This window comes from Herpailurus yagouaroundi, unplaced genomic scaffold (assembly GCF_014898765.1).
Source record: "Herpailurus yagouaroundi ecotype Mexico unplaced genomic scaffold, PumYag 64825, whole genome shotgun sequence".
Lineage (NCBI taxonomy): Eukaryota > Metazoa > Chordata > Mammalia > Carnivora > Felidae > Herpailurus > Herpailurus yagouaroundi.
In genome coordinates, this window is record NW_024418083.1 from 23,107 (window position 1) to 47,869 (window position 24,763).

At 40.9% G+C, this 24,763-nt stretch overlaps 2 protein-coding genes across 3 annotated transcripts in view; both read right to left on the reverse strand.

The window, feature by feature from the left end:
• The window catches only part of MAGED1 (MAGE family member D1), a 66,460-nt gene that overhangs the window by 16,076 nt on the left and 25,621 nt on the right, over positions 1 to 24,763 (reverse strand). The window lies entirely within an intron of this gene.
• On the reverse strand, positions 20,869 to 24,230 carry LOC121024440 (uncharacterized; the record flags this gene model as incomplete). The annotated part of the gene is given in 3 exon segments (XM_040466661.1): positions 20,869 to 21,891; positions 21,964 to 23,891; positions 23,894 to 24,230. Coding segments are annotated over 3 exon segments (3,288 nt in total), but the record flags the coding sequence as incomplete, so codon positions are not given.

The following is a 24,763-nucleotide window of genomic DNA, read 5'->3' on the forward strand; positions in this document are numbered from 1 at the left end:
AGTGGTGACAAATTCCTTCAGTTTTTGTTTGTTTGGGAAGACCTTTATCTCTCCTTCTATTCTAAATGACAGACTTGCTGGATAAAGGATTCTCGGCTGCATATTTTTCTGTCTAGCACCCTGAAAATCTCGTGCCAATTCTTTCTGTCCTGCCAAGTTTCAAAAGAGAGATCAGTCACGAGTCTTATAGGTCTCCCTTTATATGTGAGGGCACGTTTACCCCTTGCTGCTTTCAGAATTTTCTCTTTATCCTTGTATTTTGCCAGTTTCACTATGATATGTCGTGCAGAAGATCGATTCAAGTTACCTCTGAAGGGAGTTCTCTGTGCCTCTTGGATTTCAATGCCTTTTTCCTTCCCCAGTTCTGGGAAGTTCTCAGCTATTATTTCTTCAAGTACCCCTTCAGCACCTTTCCCTCTCTCTTCCTCCTCTGGGATACCAATTAGGCGTATATTATTTCTTTTTAGTGTATCACTTAGTTCTCTAATTTTCCCCTCATACTCCTGGATTTTTTTATCTCTCTTTTTCTCAGCTTCCTCTTTTTCCATAGCTTTATCTTCTAGTTCACCTATTCTCTCCTCTGCCTCTTCAATCCGAGCCGTGGTGGTTTCCATTTTGTTTTGCACTTCATTTAAAGCGTTTTTCAGCTCCTCGTGACTGTTCCTTAGTCCCTTGATCTCTGTAGCAAGAGATTCTCTGCTGTCAGCTATACTGTTTTCAAGCCCAGCGATTAGTTTTATGAGTATTATTCTAAATTCTCTTTCTGTTATATTATTTAAATCCTTTTTGATCAGCTCATTAGCTGTTGTTATTTCCTGGAGATTCTTCTGAGGGGAATTCTTCCGCTTGGTCATTTTGGATAGTCCCTGGCGTGGTGAGGACCTGCAGGGCACTTCCCCTGTGCTGTGGTGTATAACTGGAGTTGGTGGGCGGAGCCGCAGTCAGACCTGATGTCTGCCCCCAGCCCACCGCTGGGGCCACAGTCAGACTGATGTGTGCCTTCTCTTCCCCTCTCCTAGGGGCGGGATTCACTGTGGGGTGGGGTGGCCTGTCTGGGCTACTTGCCCACTGCCAGGCTTGTGATGCTGGGGATCTGGCGTCTTAGCTGGGGTGGGTAGGCAAGGTGCACAGGGGCAGGAGGGGCAGGCTTAGCTTGCTTCTCCTTAGGTGATCCACTTCAGGAGGGGCCCTGTGGCAGCAGGAGGGAGTCAGATCCGCTGCAGGAGGTTTGGCTCCGCAGAAGCTCAGAGTTGGGTGTTTGCGCGGAGCGAGCAAGTTCCCTGGCAGGAACTGGTTCTCTTTGGGATTTTGGCTGGTGGATGGGTGGGGAGATGGCGCTGGCGAGTGCCTTTGTTCCCCACCAACCTGAGCTCTGTCGTCAGGGGGCTCAGCAGCTCTCCTTCCCTTTGTCCTCCAGCCTTCCCGCTTTCTGAGCAGAGCTGTTAACTTATGACCTCCCAGACACTAAGTCGCGCTTGCTGTCGGAACACAGTCCGTCAGGCCCCTCCGCTTTTTGCAAGCCAGACTCGGGGGCTCTGCTTGGCCGGCGAGCTGCCCCTCCCACCAGTCCGTGGAGCGCGCACCGCCTCGCCGCCCTTCCTACCCTCTTCCGTGGGCCTCTTGTCTGGGCTTGGCTCCGGCGACTCCGTTCTGCTACTCCTCTGGCGGTTTTCTGGGTTATTTAGGCAGGTGTAGGTGGAGTCTAAGTGATCAGCAGGACGCACGGTGAGCCCAGCGTCCTCCTACGCCGCCATCTTCCCTGTCCCCTGACATGATGTCACTCTTGCCTTGAGGTAAGACCACTGTGGTTTTCAATTAGTAAGAGCCATGTGTCTCATGTTTTGAATAGATATATTTGTTTGGAATACTCAGCATTTATCACGTACTCTCTGCTGCTGGTCGTTCATCAGGTATGGATATTATCTGATGAATTCAGGTATACAGGAAATATGTTTTGTTTTTCTCTGTAACTCAATTTATAAATTCTATTTCAACTTCCCAATCCATTGAGTGGTTAAAACTCAATCTTCAGCAGTATGGAGTTCTCCTTACGACCCTTTCTTTGGGGTTGTGTGTTAAGTTATGGGACCTTAGTGTCAAAACATCAGAATGGGTGATAACTGTTGAGTATACTATATCCATTCTGGCATTCATGTCATCTCTGGTTTACCAATGTCTGTCCAACCAGGTAGCTGTTGAGTTAAGCATCATTCATTACTACAAAACCCTCTTGGGGTCTTACTCTCTGAGAGTGTCATATACCATTCGTATACATGGGAAATATTCTGCAGCTCCTATCATATGCTGGGGACTGTTTATCTCTGTGATGTTGTCTTTGTCTAACATATTCTTATACTCCTATGATACCCTGAGCTGTGAGAGACTATGTGGGGAGGCCTAAAGCTCAAAATCCTTATAGACACCACACAACTATTTTTATTTTGTAGTTTTGATCTCTCCTGGCCTTACCCAGGAAGTGAAGCACTAGGCCACATTGCTAGAAGATCTTGGCAAACCTACCTGGGGTTTCTTCCCACCCCTGAAATACAGGGCCTAGGTTTCTCTGGTTTTCAGGAATCCACAATATTTATTGACTCCTTGTTTCGTCTCTGCTTTTCTTCTCAACACAATCAATGTGAAGAACAGCCTTGAAAAGAAGTACTAAAACAACAAAAAGCTAAACAAACTAAATATCAATGACTTTTCTTGGACCCAACAGGGAAATGAGGTTTCAGAACAAACCACCGTCCTGAAATCATGAGGGATAGGCAAATCCAGAGTCACAAATGAGATATGCTTACCTGAAACAGAAGCCACTAGAACTATAAACTTGTAGGGACACCTAACTGATAATTTTGACAAGCTGCTGGAGGCTGAATGTGGACTAGAGTGAAAGTGAGAAACTCTCGGGAGTGCTAGTCTTAGGGGCAGGCACACTTTCACGGGCTTTATTTCCAGGAATCTCACCAGGTTCTCACAGTGCAGATCCAAAAAAGACACCCTTGTGGCCCTGGCAGGAAGAGGGAAAGAGTCCTTTTGAATATCCTTATGAAGTATGCCCAAAGCCTTTTCCATAACAAAGGCCTACTTCCCAGGACAAAGGACCACCAGAGCCTTGTTCCAGAGTCATGTAGGAAGGACATCCTTCTCACTCCAGCCCCCTCTAGCTTTCCTATCTCACCTAAGGTAGGGGCACAGAGAGGGGGACTACACAAGAAAAATACCTGTAAAGGTCACAGGCCCACTAGAACTCTGAGACTTAATTGGAATATTATAAAACACTCCCTTTTATCCCATACCATACCACCACACCAACAGGGCTTAAGTGTATTAACAGTGGGTTATAGCTGAATGAGCTGCAAGACAAAGACTCTCTAAGGAAGCCCAAACTCAGGAAAGGAAACAAAATGAAGGATCCAAGAAGAATATGGAACCTCTGGCACCTAATACTAAAAGAAACTTTAAACAAAGCCCAGCTGCTAGCAAGATTGACACTAGAGACCAATCTATCTCAGTTCCTATTACCTAATACATCACATCCAGCTTTCAACAAAAAATTAGAACGCATGCCAAAAAGCAAGAAGAAAAGCTCTGAAAAGACAAAGGAAGCATTAGATTCAAATATGACAGAGCTGTTTGAATTATCAGACAGGGAATTTAACACACTGTAATTAATATGTTAAAGGATCTAATAATAAAAAAGCAAACATGAAAGGATATGGGTAAAGTAAGCAGAGTGATGGAAATTCTAAGAATCAAAAGGAAATTCTAGAAAAAAAAATCATAACAAGTGTAGAATGCCTTTGGTGGACTCATTAGTAGATGACACAACTGAGGAAAGCTTAAAGGTAGATTAAGAGATAATTCCCAAACTGAAAGTTAAAAAGGAAAAATAACTTTAAAAAATAGAACATTTAAGAACTATGGGACAATTTCAAAAGATGCAACATATGCATATATGGAATGCAGAGGGAGAAAAATGGGGCAGAAGAAATACTGCAAATAATAATAGCTAAGAATTTTCCAAAATTAATGAAGGCAACAAATCATAGATCCAGGAAACTCAAATAACACCAAATAGGTAAATACTAAAAGATTTACACTGAGGCACATCATATTCAAACTGTAGAAGACCAGGGGCGCCTGGGTGGCGCAGTCGGTTAAGCGTCCGACTTCAGCCGGGTCACGATCTCGCGGTCCGTGAGTTTGAGCCCCGCGTCGGGCTCTGGGCTGATGGCTCAGAGCCGGGAGCCTGTTTCCGATTCTGTGTCTCCCTCTCTCTCTGCCCCTCCCGCGTTCATGCTCTGTCTCTCTCTGTCCCAAAAATAAATAAACATTGAAAAAAAAATTAAAAAAAAAAAAACAAACTGTAGAAGACCAATGACAAAGAGAAAATCTTGAAAGAAACTAGAAGAAAAAAGTATCTTACTTATAATGAAACATGGATAAGAATTACTGAAGGCTTTTCATCAGAAATCATGTAAGCAAGGGGAGTGGAAGGAAATATTTTAAAACATTAAAGAAAAAACACACTGATGCACACTTCTTTTTTTAAGTTAATTTATTTATCTTGAAAGAGAGAGAGAAAGAGAAGAGCCTCATGAGTGGGGAAGAGGCAGAGAGAGAGAGAGAATCTCAAGTAGGCTCCACACTGTCAGCACACAGAGCCTGATGTGGGACTTGATCACAAACCACATGGGATTATGACCTGAGCTGAAATCAAGAGTCGGATGCTTAACTGACTGAGGCACCCATGTGCCCCTACATTTCTATATCTAGCGAAGTATCCTTTAAAAGTGAAGGAGAAATATTTTCTCAGACAAACAAAAACTGAAGGAATTCACCATCAGTCGATCTACCCTACTAGAAATGTTAAAAGATTTTCTTGGGGCAGAATGAAAATGGTATAGGGCAGAAACTTGGAACTACATAGACAGGAAGCACATTGGAAAGGGAATAAATGAAGCTTACAGGAAGTACATTGGAGAGGGAATAAATGAAGCTTTCCTTCAAAGAGGAAATCAAAACTGCAATTACCGATATTCTGTGGTGCTTTAATCAAAGGAAATTTATGCAATACATTTTTCCATTGCATGCAATACAAAAGAGAAGTATCTCAAGCACAAACATATATCAAGGATAAAAACAAAAGGATGGAATAAGTTATGGCATACAATAAACAAAAGATGATGTATTAAGAGCAGACATAATACTTTAAGCCAAAACATTACTTTAGATGAAAAGTTCACTGGATAATATAAATAATATACAAATCATAATTTAACAGATATGCAAGAAGAAATAATAAAAACAAAATCATAGCATGAGACTACAACACCCTTTTCTAAGTCAATGATAGAATAATCCTATGAAATAATGGGTCCTTCTTGAAACTTCTGCATAGGTACTATATACATTGAGACCCAAACATAAAACATTATGGTGCTTCCTACTGGGTATCTATCAAAAAAATACAAAAACACTAATTCAAAGGGATATATGCACCCTTATGCTTATTGCAGTTTTCCAAATTATGAAAGCAACAGCCCACTGTATTGTGTCTATCAATACATGAATGGATAAAGAAGATGCAGTATATATAAATATATATAAATATATATATATATATATATATATATTTATGCTATACAGAACAAACTGATGGTGACCAGAGAGGAGGTAGGTGGGGGAATGGGTGAAATAGGTGATAATGATTAAAGAAAATACTTATGATGAGCACAGACAATGTATAGAATTATTGAATCACTATATTGTACACCTGAAACTAATATTACACTGTACGTTAACTATACTGGAATTAAAATGAAAAAAAAATTAAATTACAAAAACATTATGGTGGTTCAAAGTGAGCACTACAGAATTCTTAAATCCTTCTTTCACGTTTTCTGGGTGGGAGCTAACTTAACTTTATCTCCTTTATTTGTATATGTGTAAGAATTGTAAAAGAAATTTTAAAGTATGCCTACTAAGTGGCTATGCATTGTGATAAATTCTGGGGAAACAATGATGAGCAAAAACACATGCATTACTTATTTTCAAGGACTAATGCATCTCAGTCAAATGGAAACAAAACTGAGTCCAGTTAGACTTGCACAAGTTTAAGATACTTTATTGAGTTTTCGATGCCAATTTGCAACATGAGAGCAGGGAAAGTAACATCTCAAGATTACATCAAATTATCTCGGCATAAATTTAAATAGGTTACATCTTCCATCACAATGAACAATTCCTTGTTCCCTTCCAGTTAATTCCTCACTCCCATAACCTATAGCAATTAACATTCCATTAAAAAGCAGAAGATTATCAGAAGAGACAAGAGGAGGAAGCCTGTAAGTAGAACCTCCATGCAGTTTGAGGGTGTTTGATATTTCAAATCTTACCATATGAGCCTTTGTTATCTTGTGACTTAGAGGCCCTCTGTCATGTGCACTGGAAAATCCACAGGTATATCTGAATGTTCTTAGATACCTAGGTTATGACTTAGCTCCATATGTATCTTCAATGCTCACCATCAATATAAAATTTATAAACAACCTAAATTGAGAATCATGAAACATTACCAACAACTGTAACAGGTAGGGAGCTGGACTTAAGTCATCACACACTTCAGCTTATGGCATTTTCTGATTTCATTTTATGAAACGAGGATCAACTGAAAAACACTGGGAAAATGGTCCATACCAATTCCAACATTGCACACACACCCCTCCACATGGACAATGATAATTAATATGCTGCACCTGAGATTGTTTTTAGCGGATAATGTTACATAACAATTATTCAGACATAAGATTTCCCAAGACATTAAAAAGCCTTTGCAAACTTCTTTATAATTATAAAATATCCCATTATATAAATTTACCTACTCAGCTGATTAACAGGGTGTTGCTTCCATTTATTTTTGTTCATTAGATTATCACTGTGGTGATTTTTTTCCACACAAAGCTCTGTGCATATCTCCAATTATTTCCTTATAGCATATTATTAGAAATGGAATTACTAGGTCAAAGGGGTATAAACTATTTTAAGGCTGTTATTCAATACCAAAATGCTTTCCAGAAAGTTTTATCAGCACTAGTAATGCATATGAGTTCTCATGTACCCTTGATCATATTAAGTATGTTTTAAAAATATCTTTCCTGGGGCACCTGGGTGGCTCAGTTGGTTAAGCGTCTGACTTCAGCTCATGTCATGATCTCACAGTTCATGGGTTTGAGCCCCACGTCAGGCTCTGTGCTGACAGCTCAGAACCTGGAGCCTGCTTCGGATTCTGTGTCTCCCTCTCTCTCTGCCCCTCACCCGCTCATGCTCTGTCTCTCTCCGTCTCTCAAAAATAAATAAATGTTAAAAAATGTTTTAAATAAATTAAAAAAATATTTTCTGATTTGATAGGCAAAATATTTAATTGATTTAAACTGTATTTTATGATTAATGAAGGGGAACACACTTACAATGTTCTTTAGTCATTTCTATTTCTGTGAGAGTTCTTTAAATATTAAAGATATTAACCTTCCGTCTATCATATTTGTTGCAAATACATTATTTTAGGTTGTGGCTTGCCTCTTAATTTTGTTCATGAATTCTTGATCAAGGAAAACATGCAAACTATTACTTTCTTTTCCACTGTCATTTACTCCATTCTTTAAAAAATGCTAGGGGTGTCCTTACCTATTCAAAAGCCAAATAAATATTCATTTTTATGGAAAGTAATTCAGAAATGCATACTTAGTGCCTAAAATAATCTATGCTTCCTCAGTAACTTACCTATGAAGATTTTGTTCTTAGTGGGGAATTATGCAAATCTAAATTGTTCTGATGTTTAAACAATGGCAGAAGTCTATTTCTGTCATTGCAGCATGAAGAAACAATACAAATTTAGCAGGATATTGAATGTGACTTTTAAACTCAAGTCTCACTTGCTCCTAAAGGCTTTTCTACATTGACTGCATTCCTATAGGTTCCCTTCACCATTTATTCAACTATATTGAATTAACATTTGAACTCTGGTTCAAAGACCCACGATCACTACATTTGTAGGGTTTATCTCTACTGATGAATTTTTTGATGTTAACAAAATATGAAGCCTGGCTAAAGCTCTTTTTGTTCTTTATACATGTTTTCTCACCATCATAACCTTCTTAGTGATTTATAATCTCTGAAATTGGGTAAAGCTATAAGCCTGTGATCCACACCATGGGCTCCTGTCCTATGTATGGGTTCATTCTTATGTAGGACATTGTTGGAGATTAGAGCACAATTACCCTAACACTTACTATTAGTCTTGGAAGCTCCCTGGCTTGGAGCCAAGTCCTGTATCTATTGCAAGCCTTAAACATCCATCCTTTGAAAGGAGGTTAATCTCCTCTTTAATTTTATTTTTATATTCAGAAGTTTCTTAAGTATGAAGTCATGAAGAGTTACCCTTGGAATATGTGTTCATACTCCCTGTGATCCAAAATCTTCTCCAAATCCCTGATTTTGAATGTTTCTTGTCTTGTTCAGACTCTCCCTCCTCATCTTGATAATGAAATTTTTAGAAGTAAAACTGTCACTTATATCTGCAAGCTCAAGGGAAAAGACAGGAGGAGGAGATAAAAGGAAAAGAAAAAGAAAAGGAAAGGATTATCTAACAAGTTTCCACCACATATCTTCCTAAGAGGCAAGCTAGGGACTGGATTTACCCTCCAACATGACAAAAACATGAAAAAAAGGACAAAGGGACAAAGGGACAAAGATATGAAATCATTGTTTTTAAGACATAGGACATCAGTCAGTGAAAAATAGTCATTCCTGAGAGATGAAGGGGGCGGGAGATGAGGTGAGCCTTTACAACTTGGGAGAGTTTCCAGTTTGTGGTGCAATGAAGGAGAATGCAATCAGAACCCAGAGGGTTTCCTTTGTTGTAAGTGACAGAGATGAGATCAGAAAGACCAAGGTGGCTAGAGTTCAGAGAACAGAATACCAAAAAGCAGAGAGCTGCACTTAAGGAGAATTCTGGAGAATTTTGAAAGATTGCTATCAAGTATTCAGCAGAAAATTGATCACTTAATACATATAAGGAAATTATCCAATACTGGGGAAAGAACCACCTGAAAAGATTAGAGGAAACAAGTGTCAGAAGATCAAACAGGTCTGGGGATCATGCCTATTCCCACCTGTTCCCACCATCCAGCACAGAAAAACTCATAATTCATGAGGTATGGGGTATTGAAAAGGGCCTTGCCTTAGTAGTCTGGAATAATTAGCTTTATGCAAAACACTACTGTGGCCCTGCCTAACAAATCTTAAAAGCAAGACTCAAAAAAGATTTAACTGCTACCAAATAATTACATCACATAATAAACCTCAAGACGATGTATAATACAAAAATATCTAGCACCAAAAGGTAAAAAAATTTACCAAAATTTCACCAAAATGTAAAATTCAAAAGGTAAAGTTCATAATGGCTGGCATTCAAAAATAAATAAGTAAATAAATAACCAGGCATGTGAGGAAACAGAAAAATGTGACCCATCGTAAGGAAAATAAATAAATAAATAAATAAATAAACAAACAAATAAATAAATAAATCCAAACTGATCCACAACTTACATAGAGGTTATATTTAGCAGACAAACTCATTTAAAAAGTTACTACAACTGTGTTCCTTATATGCAAAAAACTAGAAGAATGGTCATGTTAGGTAGAGAAATGAGACATATTTAATAAGGTGCAAATCATGTCTAATAATAAAAACCATAATATTCAAAATGAAAAATTCTCTGGATGGAATTAACTAGTAAAGATTAGTGAACTTGAAGAACACATAACAACAGCAAATATTCTAAATGAAATAAAAATAAAATACATTTTAAAAACAAATAGAGCATATGAGTGCTTTTTTTATGCCATTTCCTCTTCTGGGAATATTCTTCCTCCATCCCAACCATCCATCAATCCTTCCACCAGTTAATTCTGAATCTGCCCTCTGGTCTCTGTTCAATTGTCACTTCCTCCATCACTGGCCTTCCAGGGTAGGTCAAACCCTCTTTAAATCTATTCACAGAACCATATACTTCACAACACTTCTGACAATGTCAGCCTCACAAATGTTTGGGTCTGTGATTAATGTCTGTCTTTAATCACAAGACAGTAAGCTCCATGAGGGCAGAGAAAACATGGTTATTTTTGTTTACCATGGTATCACCAGCATCGGAAACTGTGCCAGTCTTATAGTGCCCCTATACCCTGAATCCTGCCTTTATCTGTTACCCATGGGATTCTGATCTTTTAATTGTACATTCTCTCCCATATTTGCAAACATTCTCCTTTTCTACTGGCTGCATCCTACCCAACGTTCTTTCTTACGAAATAAACCTTGATTTTTATTATAGGTGACAACATTCTCAGCCATAAACTTACATTTCCCAGACACCTTGCAGACAGTGGTGGCCATATGTGACATTTCTGTCCAATGGATATAAGTGGAAATTGTTGGGTAAGATTTTTTGGAAAGCTCCATATAAAGGAGACTAATTCTACTGACAAGGTATTTTGTCCTCTCCTCTTCCTTATCCTATCTGGAACACAGAAATGACGGATGGAGTTGTAGAAGGCATCCTACAACCATGAGGAACCTGAAAGATGGGAGCCACGTGCTAAAGATCATGAAACCATGTGTGAGAGGCCTGAGACATTGATGAAATCATGGAGGCCCTGGACTTCAATTCACTGGTTTTTAGATAAGATAAAATATCCCCTAATCATTTTAAACAATTCATTTTCAGATTTGTTACTTATATATCCAAATGCAATTCCAAATGCCCATCACAAAACATGAAAAATTTCTGTCTCATTCTCTCTCACACACACGGTCTTTAACAGACTATTTTATTCACACATGATTCCCTCTATGACTAATGACTATGATTTATGACTTATGATCTCTCCACACTGTCCCAATTCCCCAAACTATCCCACGAGCGTGCACACTATCTCTATTACTCTCATTTTTGTATGTACAGTCCTATCCTGTACTATCACATACACAATGTCTATACAGTACCATGACTCTCGCTGTCAAATACAACTAGTTCTAATCATCCCCCCACTGTCACACATACCAACATCATTCACAATCACACCTACAATCACTCAATACCTACACTAACAGTTTCTAACCACACCCACTATCATACATAGTCCATATCCCCACTATAAAACCTTCATCATCTACCAAATTTTTCCCACATGCTCATGCCATCTCCCTATCATACACACTCACAACCAATACCCATGTCACCTCTACTGTCACACACATACTCTTCCTGTTCATCACTGACATACGAAACTCTGCATTTTCCCATCATATACTTTATTCAACAACCCCAGACACTCATGATGTCCACATTCCAAATTATCGTAACGCTTTTCCATTTCCCCTTATCACTCATACTCACTGCACCTATCTGCTCCCAAAAGTAGATACACTTCTCATTTTCCCCAGCATCACACACACAAACACTAACCCTATCACTTCCACTATGTATCTGTCTTCTACCAACCCATAAACTTTCCCCATTCCACCCACTGTCTTTATAAATCCTCCTATTACTACTTGAAATACCCAATCAACATTTTTAAACACAATAATCCCACTCTCTCATTGTGTCCTTTCCCACTATTTTCTCTCCCTCCTCACATTCTCACACAAGCACACACACACACATACACATACACACACACACACACGCACACACAATTCTCATCTTCCACAGTATGACACACAACACTGATCATAACTACCCATTATCACATACATTCTGATCTTGTCCTGTCACTATTATTCACATTGCTCCCCTTTCATTTTCAAAGTGACTTCATACTATTCTCCCCCATTATTCACACTGTCCCCAATGCCATGACTATCACACATACCTTGCTCACATCACTCCCACTATCCCACTGTCATTCAATACTCTCCCTATCTCTGCATCAAACACATGGCCCAGATCATCTACAATTTTACACATTGTGCCCATCCCTGAAAACTCCTCATTTTCTCTTTTCTCCCTTCCATTGTCCCCAACATGTGGATATTACATGAACTCAGATAATATAGAGAAATTTCTAACCTGAAGCCTCATTTCAGAACTCTAGTAAGTAGAGGCACATATCATGCTCAAAAGGTACAATATTTAGTGTTCCTACTTGGCAAATAGTTGTGAATGGATTCTTTTTGGTACATTTGCCTTTAAGCAGAATTTATTCATATTTTGTTACAGCATTTAGATGAGGTTTTTTAAATACTTCGCTGATGTATCTTTAATTATGATCTATGAAATTAAGCTATCTGCACTGTACTTAAGTCTTCCTAAAATATCCTAATAGCTTTTTTTGTTATAGCAAAATTGTGATATTTTTGGTCCTGAAGAGACAGACAGCTTCAAGCAAATGGAAATACTGAATTTATCACTGAGCTGTGTTAGAGGGAACACTTAATCTTTACTTCTCATGTTTCCATGTGGAAGAACTTCAAGTAGACTAGCACTCCTTCTTTTCTGCCCAAGTGAGGAAGAATGAGTTGTAAGATTAGTATGTTTGAGAGAAATATCTGAATGTACTTGGCTCAGGCCTTTGCTCTCTGCTTTTCTCCCAGGAGTCTGAATGCCTATAGAGAACATGCATTCTGATCAGCTCCTTGCCATGCAATAAGGGGCCTACTTTTGGCCTGGAGTCTCTGTTTTTCAGCATTGCTTGTAATTGCCTAGGTAAGTCTGCCTAATTCTGGAGCCCAGCATTAGAGAGTCCACACTAAAACCATCTTCTCCAACCATCTTTATTAGTAATGAAGATGATACTTCGGTCTCCATCTATCTGATTCTTAAATTTATATTTCAATTGGTTCTGAACCTAGGCAGGGAAGACAAGTGTTTTTTATTGGTCCTTTATAATTCCCACACAATGTGGACCATTGAAATCATAGAAATTCTCTTTACTGGCTTTATCCAGGTTTTAACACAGAGGAGTTTCCAAGTGAAGTTTGTTTTTGATTAGCACTTAGACAAACACTTGGCAGCAATTAAGATTAGGTCTAAGCAAGGAAACTGTATGTCCACCACCTGAAGGCTCCCAATTCCTCTGGATTAGGGAGTCCAGAATGTGAAGTAGTTACCATTGTACAGTAGGTGCTACCTAATTAATCAGGATGGTGGGGAACAGGCACCAACTGGACTTATCTTCCTTGGCCATACTGTTAAGTCCTAGGAGGGTGAAGCCAAGAGCTCTGTCATGGGATGGGACAGCAAATCTTTATATGGAATATCAGGATTTAGATATTCATCCAGATGTATGGAAGCCTTATTAAAGAAAGATCAATGTGAACCATTTCTTAAGGTGTAAAAAACCTTTTATTTTTTTAAATGTTTATTTATTTTTGAGAGAGGGGGAGCTAGCAAGACAGGGGCAGAAAGAGAGGGAGACAGAGAATACCAAGCAGGCTCTGTGCTGACAGCGCAAAGCCCAACACAGGGCTCAAACCCATGAACTATAAAATCATGACCTCAGCCTACATCAAGAGTCAGATGCTCAACCAACTGAGCCACCCATGTGCCCCGGGGTTAAAAATCTTTTAGTAAAAAACTGGAATTTAGTTTGATAGGATACTCATGTTAACAGGTTCTCCGAAAATTTAGATCTAACAGTCATTTCAATTCTTTCTTTTTTGCTCATTAGCTTTGTGCTAGCTTTTGAGCCCTTGCATACAAACTTAAATATTGTGCTTGTCTGCTCTCTGTTAAAGAACAGCATTTCAGAGTACAATTTGTGTCCAAGGTGACTAGGCCCAAATATTGGAATTTTCAGTTCTACACTGGGACAATCAGTGTTGTAAAGAAATGCCAACTGTTCTCTGGAAATACAATGGTGTGAGGTTTAAAATTCTTATGTGATATCTTTTGTATAGAACACTTTTCATACTTACATACAGTTGGTGTTCTAGCGGTACTGACCTAAATACGCCTTTTTCAATCTACATCAGGGCTTACAAAGTTATCATTCATAAAAACAAACATATAAACAAAATTATATCTCAGCAGTCAAAGGGAAATAAAACTATTAGACAAGATATGTGAAGACCTGACTAAAGGGTAATAAAAACCACCTAAAGAAAGTCAAGTACAGCACACACATATCAAAAACTTTCTGAAAGCTCAAAGTTTTAAAACGTTTTAAATAAATAATAAAATGAAAAATGATGGGTCACTAATGAGCTCTGAATTACTGGACTAGAAAATTAAATGCAAGATTTATACCAAATCACTGAAATAATGATAAAATAATAATAATAATAATAATAAAGGAACAGAGTCAATGAGGGACAAGATATTTAGGGACCTACCATGTGAATATGGGTGGGTGGATTGTGGAGTGAGAAAAAAGACTTGGGAAGAGAAGTCATATTAAGAAAATGAGAGAAGAAAATTTCCCTAAGCTAAAGAAAGGGCCCTCTGAATTGCAGACAAGATTGATTTATTTATCCATTCACCCATACATCTATTAATTTATGCTTCCACATATTAATTTAATCAATACATTTAACAAGGATCTATTATTTATGTGTCTGGCACTGTTCTAGGCATTTTAGATATATCAGTGAACAAAACAGACAAAAATCCCTACCTTCATGGAGCTTATATTCTAAGAAACACTTAGGCATACCCTGATCAAATTCCTAAACTAAATAAAGAATAAAGAAAGCATTTTACAAATTAACAGATAGAAAGAAAAAATTACTTACAATAGAAAAAGTAAATTAGATGGATCATAGGATTTTCATCAGTAACACCAAACTTCATGATATAATTCACTCATTTTCCCAGAAATGACTTTATTAAATTCTCAGAGAAGCTGAAGTCAGTTTTTGACCCAAAACCTGTTTTCCTGGAAGACTTTAACAGGAGCAATATTATCTTTTCCTCATGCAACTAGATTTGTGTTTGCTTTTCAATTTCTAAAAACTGAACAATATGTCATTTATAATATCATCTATAACACATATAGGTGATAAAACTACAAGAAAACCAAGAGGGTTATTAATACAACAGCCAGAGTAGTTGCTACCTCTAGGTGGAGGCAGATAGGAGAAAGGCATATGCTGGGGAGGGGGGCACTAAGGTACCACTAATATTCTATTACTTGCCCTGGCTAGGGGATTTATTGGCATTACTTTATATTATTTTAAATGTAAATAGCAATTAATTAATTCAAAAAATAATATGTGCCTATCATGAATCAGGCATTGTTATTATTCAGGTGCTGGGGACACGGAAATAAATAAAATAGATAAAAATCACTGTCCTTATGGAGCTCAGAAATTATAAAAAGAAATAATAAAAATTTCTAGAGCCTGAGAGTCTACCGTGTGTCCAGCACAATAGGATACAAAGTCCGCACATCACTATGAAATTTCAGAATATCAATGATAAAGTGGAAAGCCTAAAAGCTTCTAGGAACCAGGAATGGAAATAGTCCAGAAGATCGGAGCAGAACATAAAGCTCTAAAAAGGGATTTCCAGAAAAGCATTTTTTAGATAAGCTAACTTACTTGAGCATGTTGAAAAAAAAAAAAAACCCCAGACATGATAGATATGATGGAAAAGATAGGAATATATTAAAATATGGAAGTGAAAAGCAGTTATTATCTCTAGAAATGACGAAAAAGTGTACAAGAGAAATGTAATCACAATTAACTACTTGTCTCTTTAGTGTACAGTGTTTGCACAATCACAATATAAACATTATCATTAACCAAAATACATGCTATAACTATATTAGAAGGATGAAGAAGAGAAGTGGAAGAGAAAGAGTGAGAGTTTAATCTTCATCTATCATAATGGGAAATCAACAGCTAATATCTGAAATAACTCAAGAAACACTATATAGCATATTTTGTTTTACTGCACTTTGCTTTATTGAGTTTCACAGAGAGTTGCATTTTTTACAAGCTGAAGAATTGTGGCAACTCTGCATCGAGCAATTCTGTTGGCACTATTTTTCCAACAGCATTTGCTGTGTGTCTCTGTGTTACATTTTGGTAATTCTCACAGTATTTCAAACTTTATTATTATTATATTTATTGTGGTGATCTGTGATTACAACTCACTCAAAGCTCAGATGATGGTCCGCATTTTTAGCAATAAAGTATTTTTCAATTAAAGTCTGTACATTGTTTTTGTAGACATGTTATTGTACACTTAATGGACTACAGTATAGTGTAAACATAACTTTTACATGCATTGGGAAAACAAAAAAAAATCATTTGACTCACTTTATTGCAATATTCACTGTTTCGCAGTTGTCTGGAGCTGAACCCTCAGTATCTCCAAGCCATGCCGGTATAGCCATATTGTTTAGCATTATTGAGATTTAAAAAAAAGCAAAATAAATAGCTAATATATTTCAAAACTGGCTACTTCAGGTATTTGAGCTTGGTTGGTGAAAAAAGGTGAAGCTGAACACTATAATTTTTTGTTACTATTTGGTTTTTAAACCATATATAGGTCTTACTATAATATAGAATATATACCTTCTATACTAAAAATATAAAATAAATACATTTTAGTTATAAAGGGAGCTATTTAATTGTAAAGGAAGGGGATGTAATGAGAACTTGGATTTACTGAAATTAATATGGCCAGTAGAACAGACAAAAGAGGTGGGGAACATATAAATGTAGAAACTGAGGAACCCTCCAATGTTTGCTCTTTTGCAGGGGGGTGTTCCAAATCGCTCTTACATTGTAGCAATTAATGGGGTGTTTTACACTTTGGAAGTGACTGCCAGAGAACCTGGTAGCCCCAGTTTTACAGGTAGAGTAGGGCTGGGAATTATGAATCCAAATTAGTCAGGGACAGGGAAGACTGGAAACTGAAGAGAGCAAAGGGGATATTTATTCTGGGGGAAAAAAAAACTCAGACCACCACAAGAGGGCACACTAGAATGCAATAGTTTCTCTGGTTCCCCTCCTACCTTTCCCACATCTTTTTCAGCTAGGATTACACTCCCTTAAAATGCCTGTTTCTGGGATTCTGCACTACTCCCCCACCCTCCTTCTCCTTTTTTCCCCTCACTCCACAAACTTCCCTGAAGCAATCTCATTCATACCTTAAAACTACCACCTCTATGCTTGATGACCTCCAAATCTATCTGTAATCTCACTTGCCACACAGCAGTAGAATAAATTTCTGACTGCCTACTGGATAATTCCTCATGGACACATTGAAGGTGCTCGAGACTTTGTGTGTTCAAAATTAAGCTCATCATCCCACCTCCTGCCCCCCAAATCTGCTCCTCATTTTAAGTTCTCCAGCTCATGGAATGGCTTTTACATCTTCTCAACTACCTAAGGTAGAAAGAAAATTTAGGATCACCCTAGATTCCTTCTTCTCCACTGGCCCCTCTATATTCTGAGTTCTTAATTTCTCATATGTATACACAATGCCTTAATTCAGGCTTCAACACCTCTCTTCTTCTGTAATAGCCTCTGATTTAGTCTCCCTGTACCCAGTTCTGTCTTTTCCAGTCTATCCATTACATTTCATCCACTGGATATTTCTTTTTTGTTTGTTTAAAATTTTTTTAACACTTATTTTTTGAGAGACAGAGAAAGACAGAGTGTGAACAGGAGAGGGGAGAGAAAGAAGTCACAGGTTCCAATGCAGGCTCTAGGCTCTGAGCTGTCAACACAGAGCCAACGCGGGGCCCGAACTCATGAACCATGAAATCATGACCTGAGCCGAAGTCAGACGCTTAACCAACTGAGCCACCCAGGCGCCCCTCCACTTGATATTTCTAAAATGCAAATCTGATCCTGTTAATCCCTTGATTAAAATCTCCAAATATCTCGGGGCGCCTGGGTGGCTCAGTTGGTTAAGCGGCCTTCGGCTCAGGTCATGATCTCGCGGTCTGTGAGTTCGAGCCCCGGGTTGGGCTCTGTGCTGACAGCTCAGAGCCTGGAGCCTGTTTCAGATTCTGTGTCTCCCTCTCTCTGACCCTCCCCCCGTTCATGCTCTGTCTCTGTCTCAAAAATAAATAAACGTTAAAAAAAATTAAAAAAAAATCTCCAAATATCTCCCCACTGTTCTTAGTATAGCATTCAAGGATCTCCCTGATCTAACCATGAGCTCCTTTTCATTACATCCTCTCTCACTTTCTATGTTCCAACTATACTTAGCTTCTTAAACATACCATAAACATACTGTAAACAACAGAGTTGTTTCATATAATGTTTCTTTGCTCCTACCATCATTGCTTGGAATGACTGACTCTCTTCTATTCCTCAACCCCAGCAGGTAAAATGGACAACATGAACACACCTTTCAATATTTAACTTAAGCATTAATTTCTTTCTGGAGCATTCTCCCTCACTGGAATTAACTATTTCCTCCTTTGTGTCTCTAACACATTCTATTTGTTTGTTTGTTTTTTATCAAACGTGTAATATAATTTGTTTACATGTCTCTTCTACTAATATCAGCTCCTTTGGGACCAGAAGCATGTCTTATTCATATCTCTATTTAAAATATCTATTACAGTGCCTCGTATAGAGAAGATGCTTAACAAATAAATGTTTCTGATGACTAAGAGTCATCATGAGGATGTAATGTATGAGGCTAGTCTGACGTCATTCTCACATCTATGGCAGACATTAGTAATCAAGCACAGTATTGTCCCCCTGCACCTCAGAATCATTCTCAAGACAGCATACTATGAAAACCTACTTAAATCTGCTGGAATTGGCACAGATATAAAATTTATTTCTCTTCCTGGAGTGTAAGCTGCCACAATGGCATGCCTCAATAATAATCAGACTTGATCTAAGAGAATTAACATGGGATTAGGTACAGTATCTTCTAAACAACCTTTGCAACAGTATAACTATAGCAATGGCACAAATAACAAAGGAATGTTGTAGCAAAAATTGGTATTGGGAGGTAAATTCTGTCCATGTGCATCCAGCAATGTCCACTGAAGAGACATTGTGTCATAAGAGGAGACAAAAACCGTATTCTGATTAATACTTCAGTTTTATCAACTCATTCAGAAAATATTCATCTCTATGGATCAGAAACCTAATAAGCAAAGTGCTACATCTGCGAAACCAGGTAACAGGCCTATCACACTTGGGAGAAACAATGGATCAATTTATCGTCTTCATTCCTTCTGCATCCAGACCCTCCAGGAAAGTATAGAAGAGACTAAAAACCTCTTTCTCAAATTAAAAACAATCTATCAGGGGCACTTTTCCAAGTACCAAAATCCATAATATATAAATACAATGATTATTTGTATAGAGCACATGGGGTATACTGCATAAGATTGTTCATGACCAGAAATAACTTGCCTGGAAGTTCCAGGCAAACTGGGCTGCCTGCACAGTGAATTCGTTTCTTATTCCCACAACAAATTACCACAAACTTAGTGGCTTAAAGCAGTATGAACTTACTTTATTACAGTTCTTGAAGTCAGAAGTCTAAAATGGGTTCACAAAGCTAGATTCCTTCTGGTAGCTCTAAAGAAGAATCCATTTCCTTGCTTTTCCTAATTTCTAGCAAGTGTCTACATTTCTTGGTTCATGGCCCTTTCTTCATCATCAAAGCCAGCAACTTAGCATCTTCCTTCCTCTCTGACCTCTGCTTCTGTCCTCATCACATCTTCTCTCTAGAACCCTGACCCTCTTGCCTCTTTCTTATAAGGATCCTTGTGATTGCATTTGGCTCACCCTAACAATCCAGAATAATCTCTGCATCACAAAATCCTTCACTTAATCTATCTGCAAAGTCCCTTTTACCATTTCAGGTACACATCAGATACATCAGGTTCATATTCAGGCTCTGGGGATTAAGAGGCAGACATTTTTGGAGGTCCATTATTTAGCATACCAAATGCAGATTGTGCTAATGGTGCATCATGTGATTCTGCAGAATATCATTCACATTACACACATCAATAGATACTTGTATTGATTATGACGTTTTTTTCTAACAGGTAGTAATACAGTGTTTTTAAAAAGTGGTACCATCTTCCAATTTACACAAAGGTACCACGTGAGTTAGCAGAAGCCCCATGGTCCAAAGTGATTAATATTTCAACACAGCTGTTGTTATGCCCAGAATTCGTGATCCCCAAAGACCACCAGGGAGCCGAGTCCGATGCAAAAGCAAAAGAGCCTTTATTCGAGCTAGCTCAAGCTCAATCCCCTACCTGCACCGACGCAGCGGTGAGATACCAGGGAGAGAGAGCGAGTTTCAAAAGCACAAAGGTTTTGTAGGGGTCTAGGGGCAGCTGATTGGCTGGGGAAGGGGCGTGGCCTCAGCCGATTGGCTGGGGAAGGGGCGTGTTTTGATCAGGAAGTTTGAATGGGTGAGCGGGAGGTTAGTCAAGGGGAGGAGGCGTGGTCTAGGTGAAGGACACAGAACAAGATGGAGTCAGCTGGCGTAGGCCCGCCCTTTCATTCCCCCCTTGTCATGTAGCTTACGGACCCAATCATGGGACCGGCTGCATTTATGGTGACAAGGGGAACAGAGTTTGGAGGTTTTATGCTAAGTTCTGGGAAGCATGTGTCCCTGGGGTGGCTCTGGGAGGTCTGATTAAGTATTGTCCCCGGGGTGGTGTCTATGATCTGCCAGGTGATGTTTTGGGGGGCGTGGGGACTCCTGGCAGCATGAGCAATGACAAGCAGAGTTGACAGAGTTACCAATATTAGGTGGGTCGAATGTGCTGTAGCTTGAGCTTGAGCGGGTTGTGTTGGTCCCGACTGATGGCCCATCGCGTGACGAAGTCCTTCCGGATCGAGGAGGGGTCCGCTGGCCGAATGTGGGTGTGATGGACCCAGGTCGCAATGCTGTCTACTTTGAGAGCGGTGGGGGTTGTCAGCACCACGATGTAGGGTCCCTTCCAGCGCGGCTTGAGGGTCTCTCAGTGGTGCCTCTTGACATAGACCCAGTCTCCCGGCCTGTACTGATGAGGTGTCGGGGTCGGGCCAGCCTCGTAGATGGCACGGAGGCACGGCCAAATGTCCTCATGCACCCTCTGGAGCCCTCTCAAGGAAAGAAAAAGTTCTTGATCTTTAAACTCAGCAATAAGTTCAGCTCGAAGGCTGGGAATAACAGGGGGTGGCCTGCCAAACATGATCTCGTAGGGAGTAAAACCCAGAGTGTAAGGAATGTTTCTAACCTGGTAAAGGGTGTACGGTAGGAGAGTCACCCAGTCCCCGCCAGTCTCCATGGTTAATTTGGTAAGGGTCTCCTTTAGGGTTCTATTCATTCTTTCTACCTGTCCTGAGCTCTGGGGCCTATAAGCACAATGTAATTTCCAGTTTGCCCCCACCGCCTTGGCTACTGCCTGTGTTACCTGCGAGATAAAAGCTGGTCCATTGTCTGATCCTACCATGGCAGGAAAACCATACCTGAGTAAGATGTCTTCTAGTAGCTTCTTAGCCACCGTCTGAGCCGTTTCATGCTTGGTTGGGTATGCCTCCACCCAGCCAGAGAAGGTGTCTGTAAATACTAAAAGATATTTATAACCATACTTTCCTGGTTTGACTTCAGTGAAGTCGACTTCCCATTGGGCTCCCGGTCTGGTGCCTCTGAGCCTGGTTCCTTTTTTATTTGATGTGGCTCTCGCGTTGGTGAGTTGGCAGGTCTTGCAGGCAGATACAACTTGCTCTATTTTGGTGTCCTGTTGGTGAATCTTGATTCCGGCATGTCGGATTAAGTCTTTTAATTTTTGGGCCCCCATGTGAGTAGACCGATGCATGTGCTCTAATATTGAGACTCCGAGCTGGTCTGGCAGCACGAGCTCCTTGTTAGGTGTATACCACCATCCCTTTATCTCCTGGGCCATGGGGAGTTTCTTGATCTGCTGTAACTCCTCCTGGGAGTACTTGGGCTGGTCTGGTAAAACCGGGTCTCCTGGGTCTGGTAGTTGTATGGTCATGGTGGGGACTGGAGTAAGGGCTACTGCCTTGGCTGCCTGGTCAGCCTTTCGATTACCTCTAGCTACTGGGTTATCAGCTTTTTGGTGCCCTTGGCAGTGGATAATGGCTAGCTTGGCAGGAAGCCATAAGGCCGTAAGCAGGTTAAGTATCTCCTGCTTATTTTTTATAGTCCGTCCTTCTGCCGTCAGTAACCCCCTCTCCTGATAAATTGCCCCATGAATATGAGCTGTGGCAAATGCATAACGGCTGTCTGTGTAGATGTTAAGCCATTTTCCAGCTCCCATCATCAGCGCCTTGGTGAGGGCTATGAGCTCTGCTTGCTGGGCTGATGTTCCGGAGGGTAGAGCCTCCGCCCATACGGTGTCCATTTCGGTGACCACCGCTGCACCCGCATACCTGTGTCCGTCTTGCACAAAGCTGCTGCCATCGGTGAACCAAGTAGCCTCGGCATCGGGGAGGGGCCAGTTGCTCAGGTCCATCCGGAATCCATGTACTTGTTCCAGGATTCCCGCACAGTCATGTAGTGGAGCACCTAGGTCAGGGTCGGGCAGCAGGGTTGCAGGATTGAGGGCTGCACTGGGGTGGAACCGCACTCGTGGAGGGTTGAGTAGGAGGCTCTGGTAATGAGTCATACGTGTATTGCTCATCCATCTATCTGGAGGCTGTTTCAGGACTCCTTCAATGGCGTGTGGGGTCGTGATCCAGATCTCCTGTCCTAGGGTCAGTTTGTCTGCATCCTTGACTAGGAGTGCTGTCGCCGCAATAATTCTTAGGCATAGCGGCCAGCCGGCAGCCACTGGGTCTAGTTTCTTAGACAGGTAAGCCACTGGGCGGTTCCAGGGGCCTAAGGCTTGAGTTAGAACCCCTTTTGCTATTCCCTTATGTTCGTCTACAAAGAGGTGGAAGGGTTTCGTAATGTCTGGTAGGCCCAGGGCTGGGGCACTTAAGAGGGCCTTTTTTAACTGATTAAAGGCAATTTCTTCTTTTTCAGTCCATTTAAATGTTTTCCCCTCTTTGGTAGCTTCATATAGGGGCTTGGCAATCTCAGCAAAACCTGGAACCCAGAGGCGGCAGTAGCCAGCTGATCCTAGGAATTCCCTCACTTCTCTTCGGGAGGTGGGAGTAGGGATCTTTAGGACAGTTTCTTTTCTGGCTTCTGATAACCGCCGCTGTCCGCCCTCCATGTTATATCCCAGGTAACTTACCCTCTCCCTGCATATCTGAGCCTTCTTCGCGGATGCCCGGTATCCTAAGGCCCCCAGGGTAGCCAGCAGGTCCTGGGTCCCTTGCTCACAGTCTTTGGCTGTGTCGGCAGCAATCAGGATGTCATCTACGTACTGTAGGAGGGTGTGGCCAGGGTGCTCCCTTCTGTACTCACCCAGGTCCTCGTGTAGTGCCTCGTCGAAGATGGTGGGTGAATTTTTGAATCCCTGAGGTAGCCGTGTTCAGGTGAGTTGCCCACTGCAGCCCTCCTCCGGATCATGCCACTCAAAGGCGAACAAGGGTTGGCTCTGGGGTGCCAGCGGCAGACTGAAGAAGGCATCCTTTAAATCTAGTACAGTATACCAGAACCTGGAGGGTGCCAAGGAGCTCAAGAGAGTATATGGGTTGGGAACAGTTGGGTGTATGTCCACGACCCTCTTATTTACTTCCCGGAGGTCTTGTACCGGTCGATAGTCATTTGTGTGAGGCTTTTTGACCGGCAGTAGGGGGGTGTTCCAGGCAGACTGGCAAGGAACTAGTACTCCTAGGCTTCGTAGTCTCCGGATGTGTGGCTGGATCCCCTTCCGGGCCTCCTGAGACATGGGGTATTGTTTGATCCTTACCGGACTCTCTCCTGGCTTGAGCTCTACCAGGACTGGGGTCCTGTGAGCGGCTAGTCCTATTCCCCCGTCTCTGCCCAAACCGAGGGGAATTCTTGTAGCCATCTGTCTATATTATCCTCTCTCGGGAGCGCCTCCTGGTGGAGGAGGTATTCATCCTCCAGTTTCATGGTCAGTACCTGGATGGGGTGGCCCTTGCCATCGGTGACCTGAGGCCTCCCTTGTCTGAAAGTTATCTGAGCTCCAATCTTGGTCAGTAAATCCCGTCCTAACAGCGGGTAGGGGCATTCTGGTATTACCATAAAGGAGTGGGATACCCGGCCCGTTCCCAAATCTACTGTTCTTCGGGTAGTCCATGAATACTGGCTCATACCAGTTGCCCCTTGTACCCAGGACTTCTTGCTAGCTAGTTTTCCTTGTGGGGTGCGGAGGACCGAATGTTGTGTTCCGGTGTCGACAAGGAAGTCAATAGGGGTCCCCTCCACTTTAAGAGTTACCCTGGGTTCGGGGAGAGGGTCCGAACCCCGACTCCCCTAATCACTTAGTTCATCTAGCTCTAGGACTTTTACTCGATCAGTCTTGCTTCCCTTCCTGCCAGCCCTTTTTGGACAATCTCGGGCCCAATGCCCTATCTCCTTGCAGTATGCACACTGATCCTTCTGCAGCCTCTGCTTCCCCCCCTTGGTGGTTCCTTTACCTTTTCTTGCATCGTCTGCCAGCTGCCGGAGATGGCGGTCTCATTCCTTGGGGAAGTCAGCAGTGGTAGCTAGTAGTATTCTGGCCAGGTCTCGAGTCTGCTTACTGCTGGCAGCCGCCATGACGCGAGCCTGCTTGTCCTCAGGAGGCTTCCGGTTATTATATACCTTTTCGGCTACCACCAGTAAATCCTGCAGACTTTTTTCTCCTAGTCTATCTATTTTCTGTAATTTTCTCCTAATGTCTA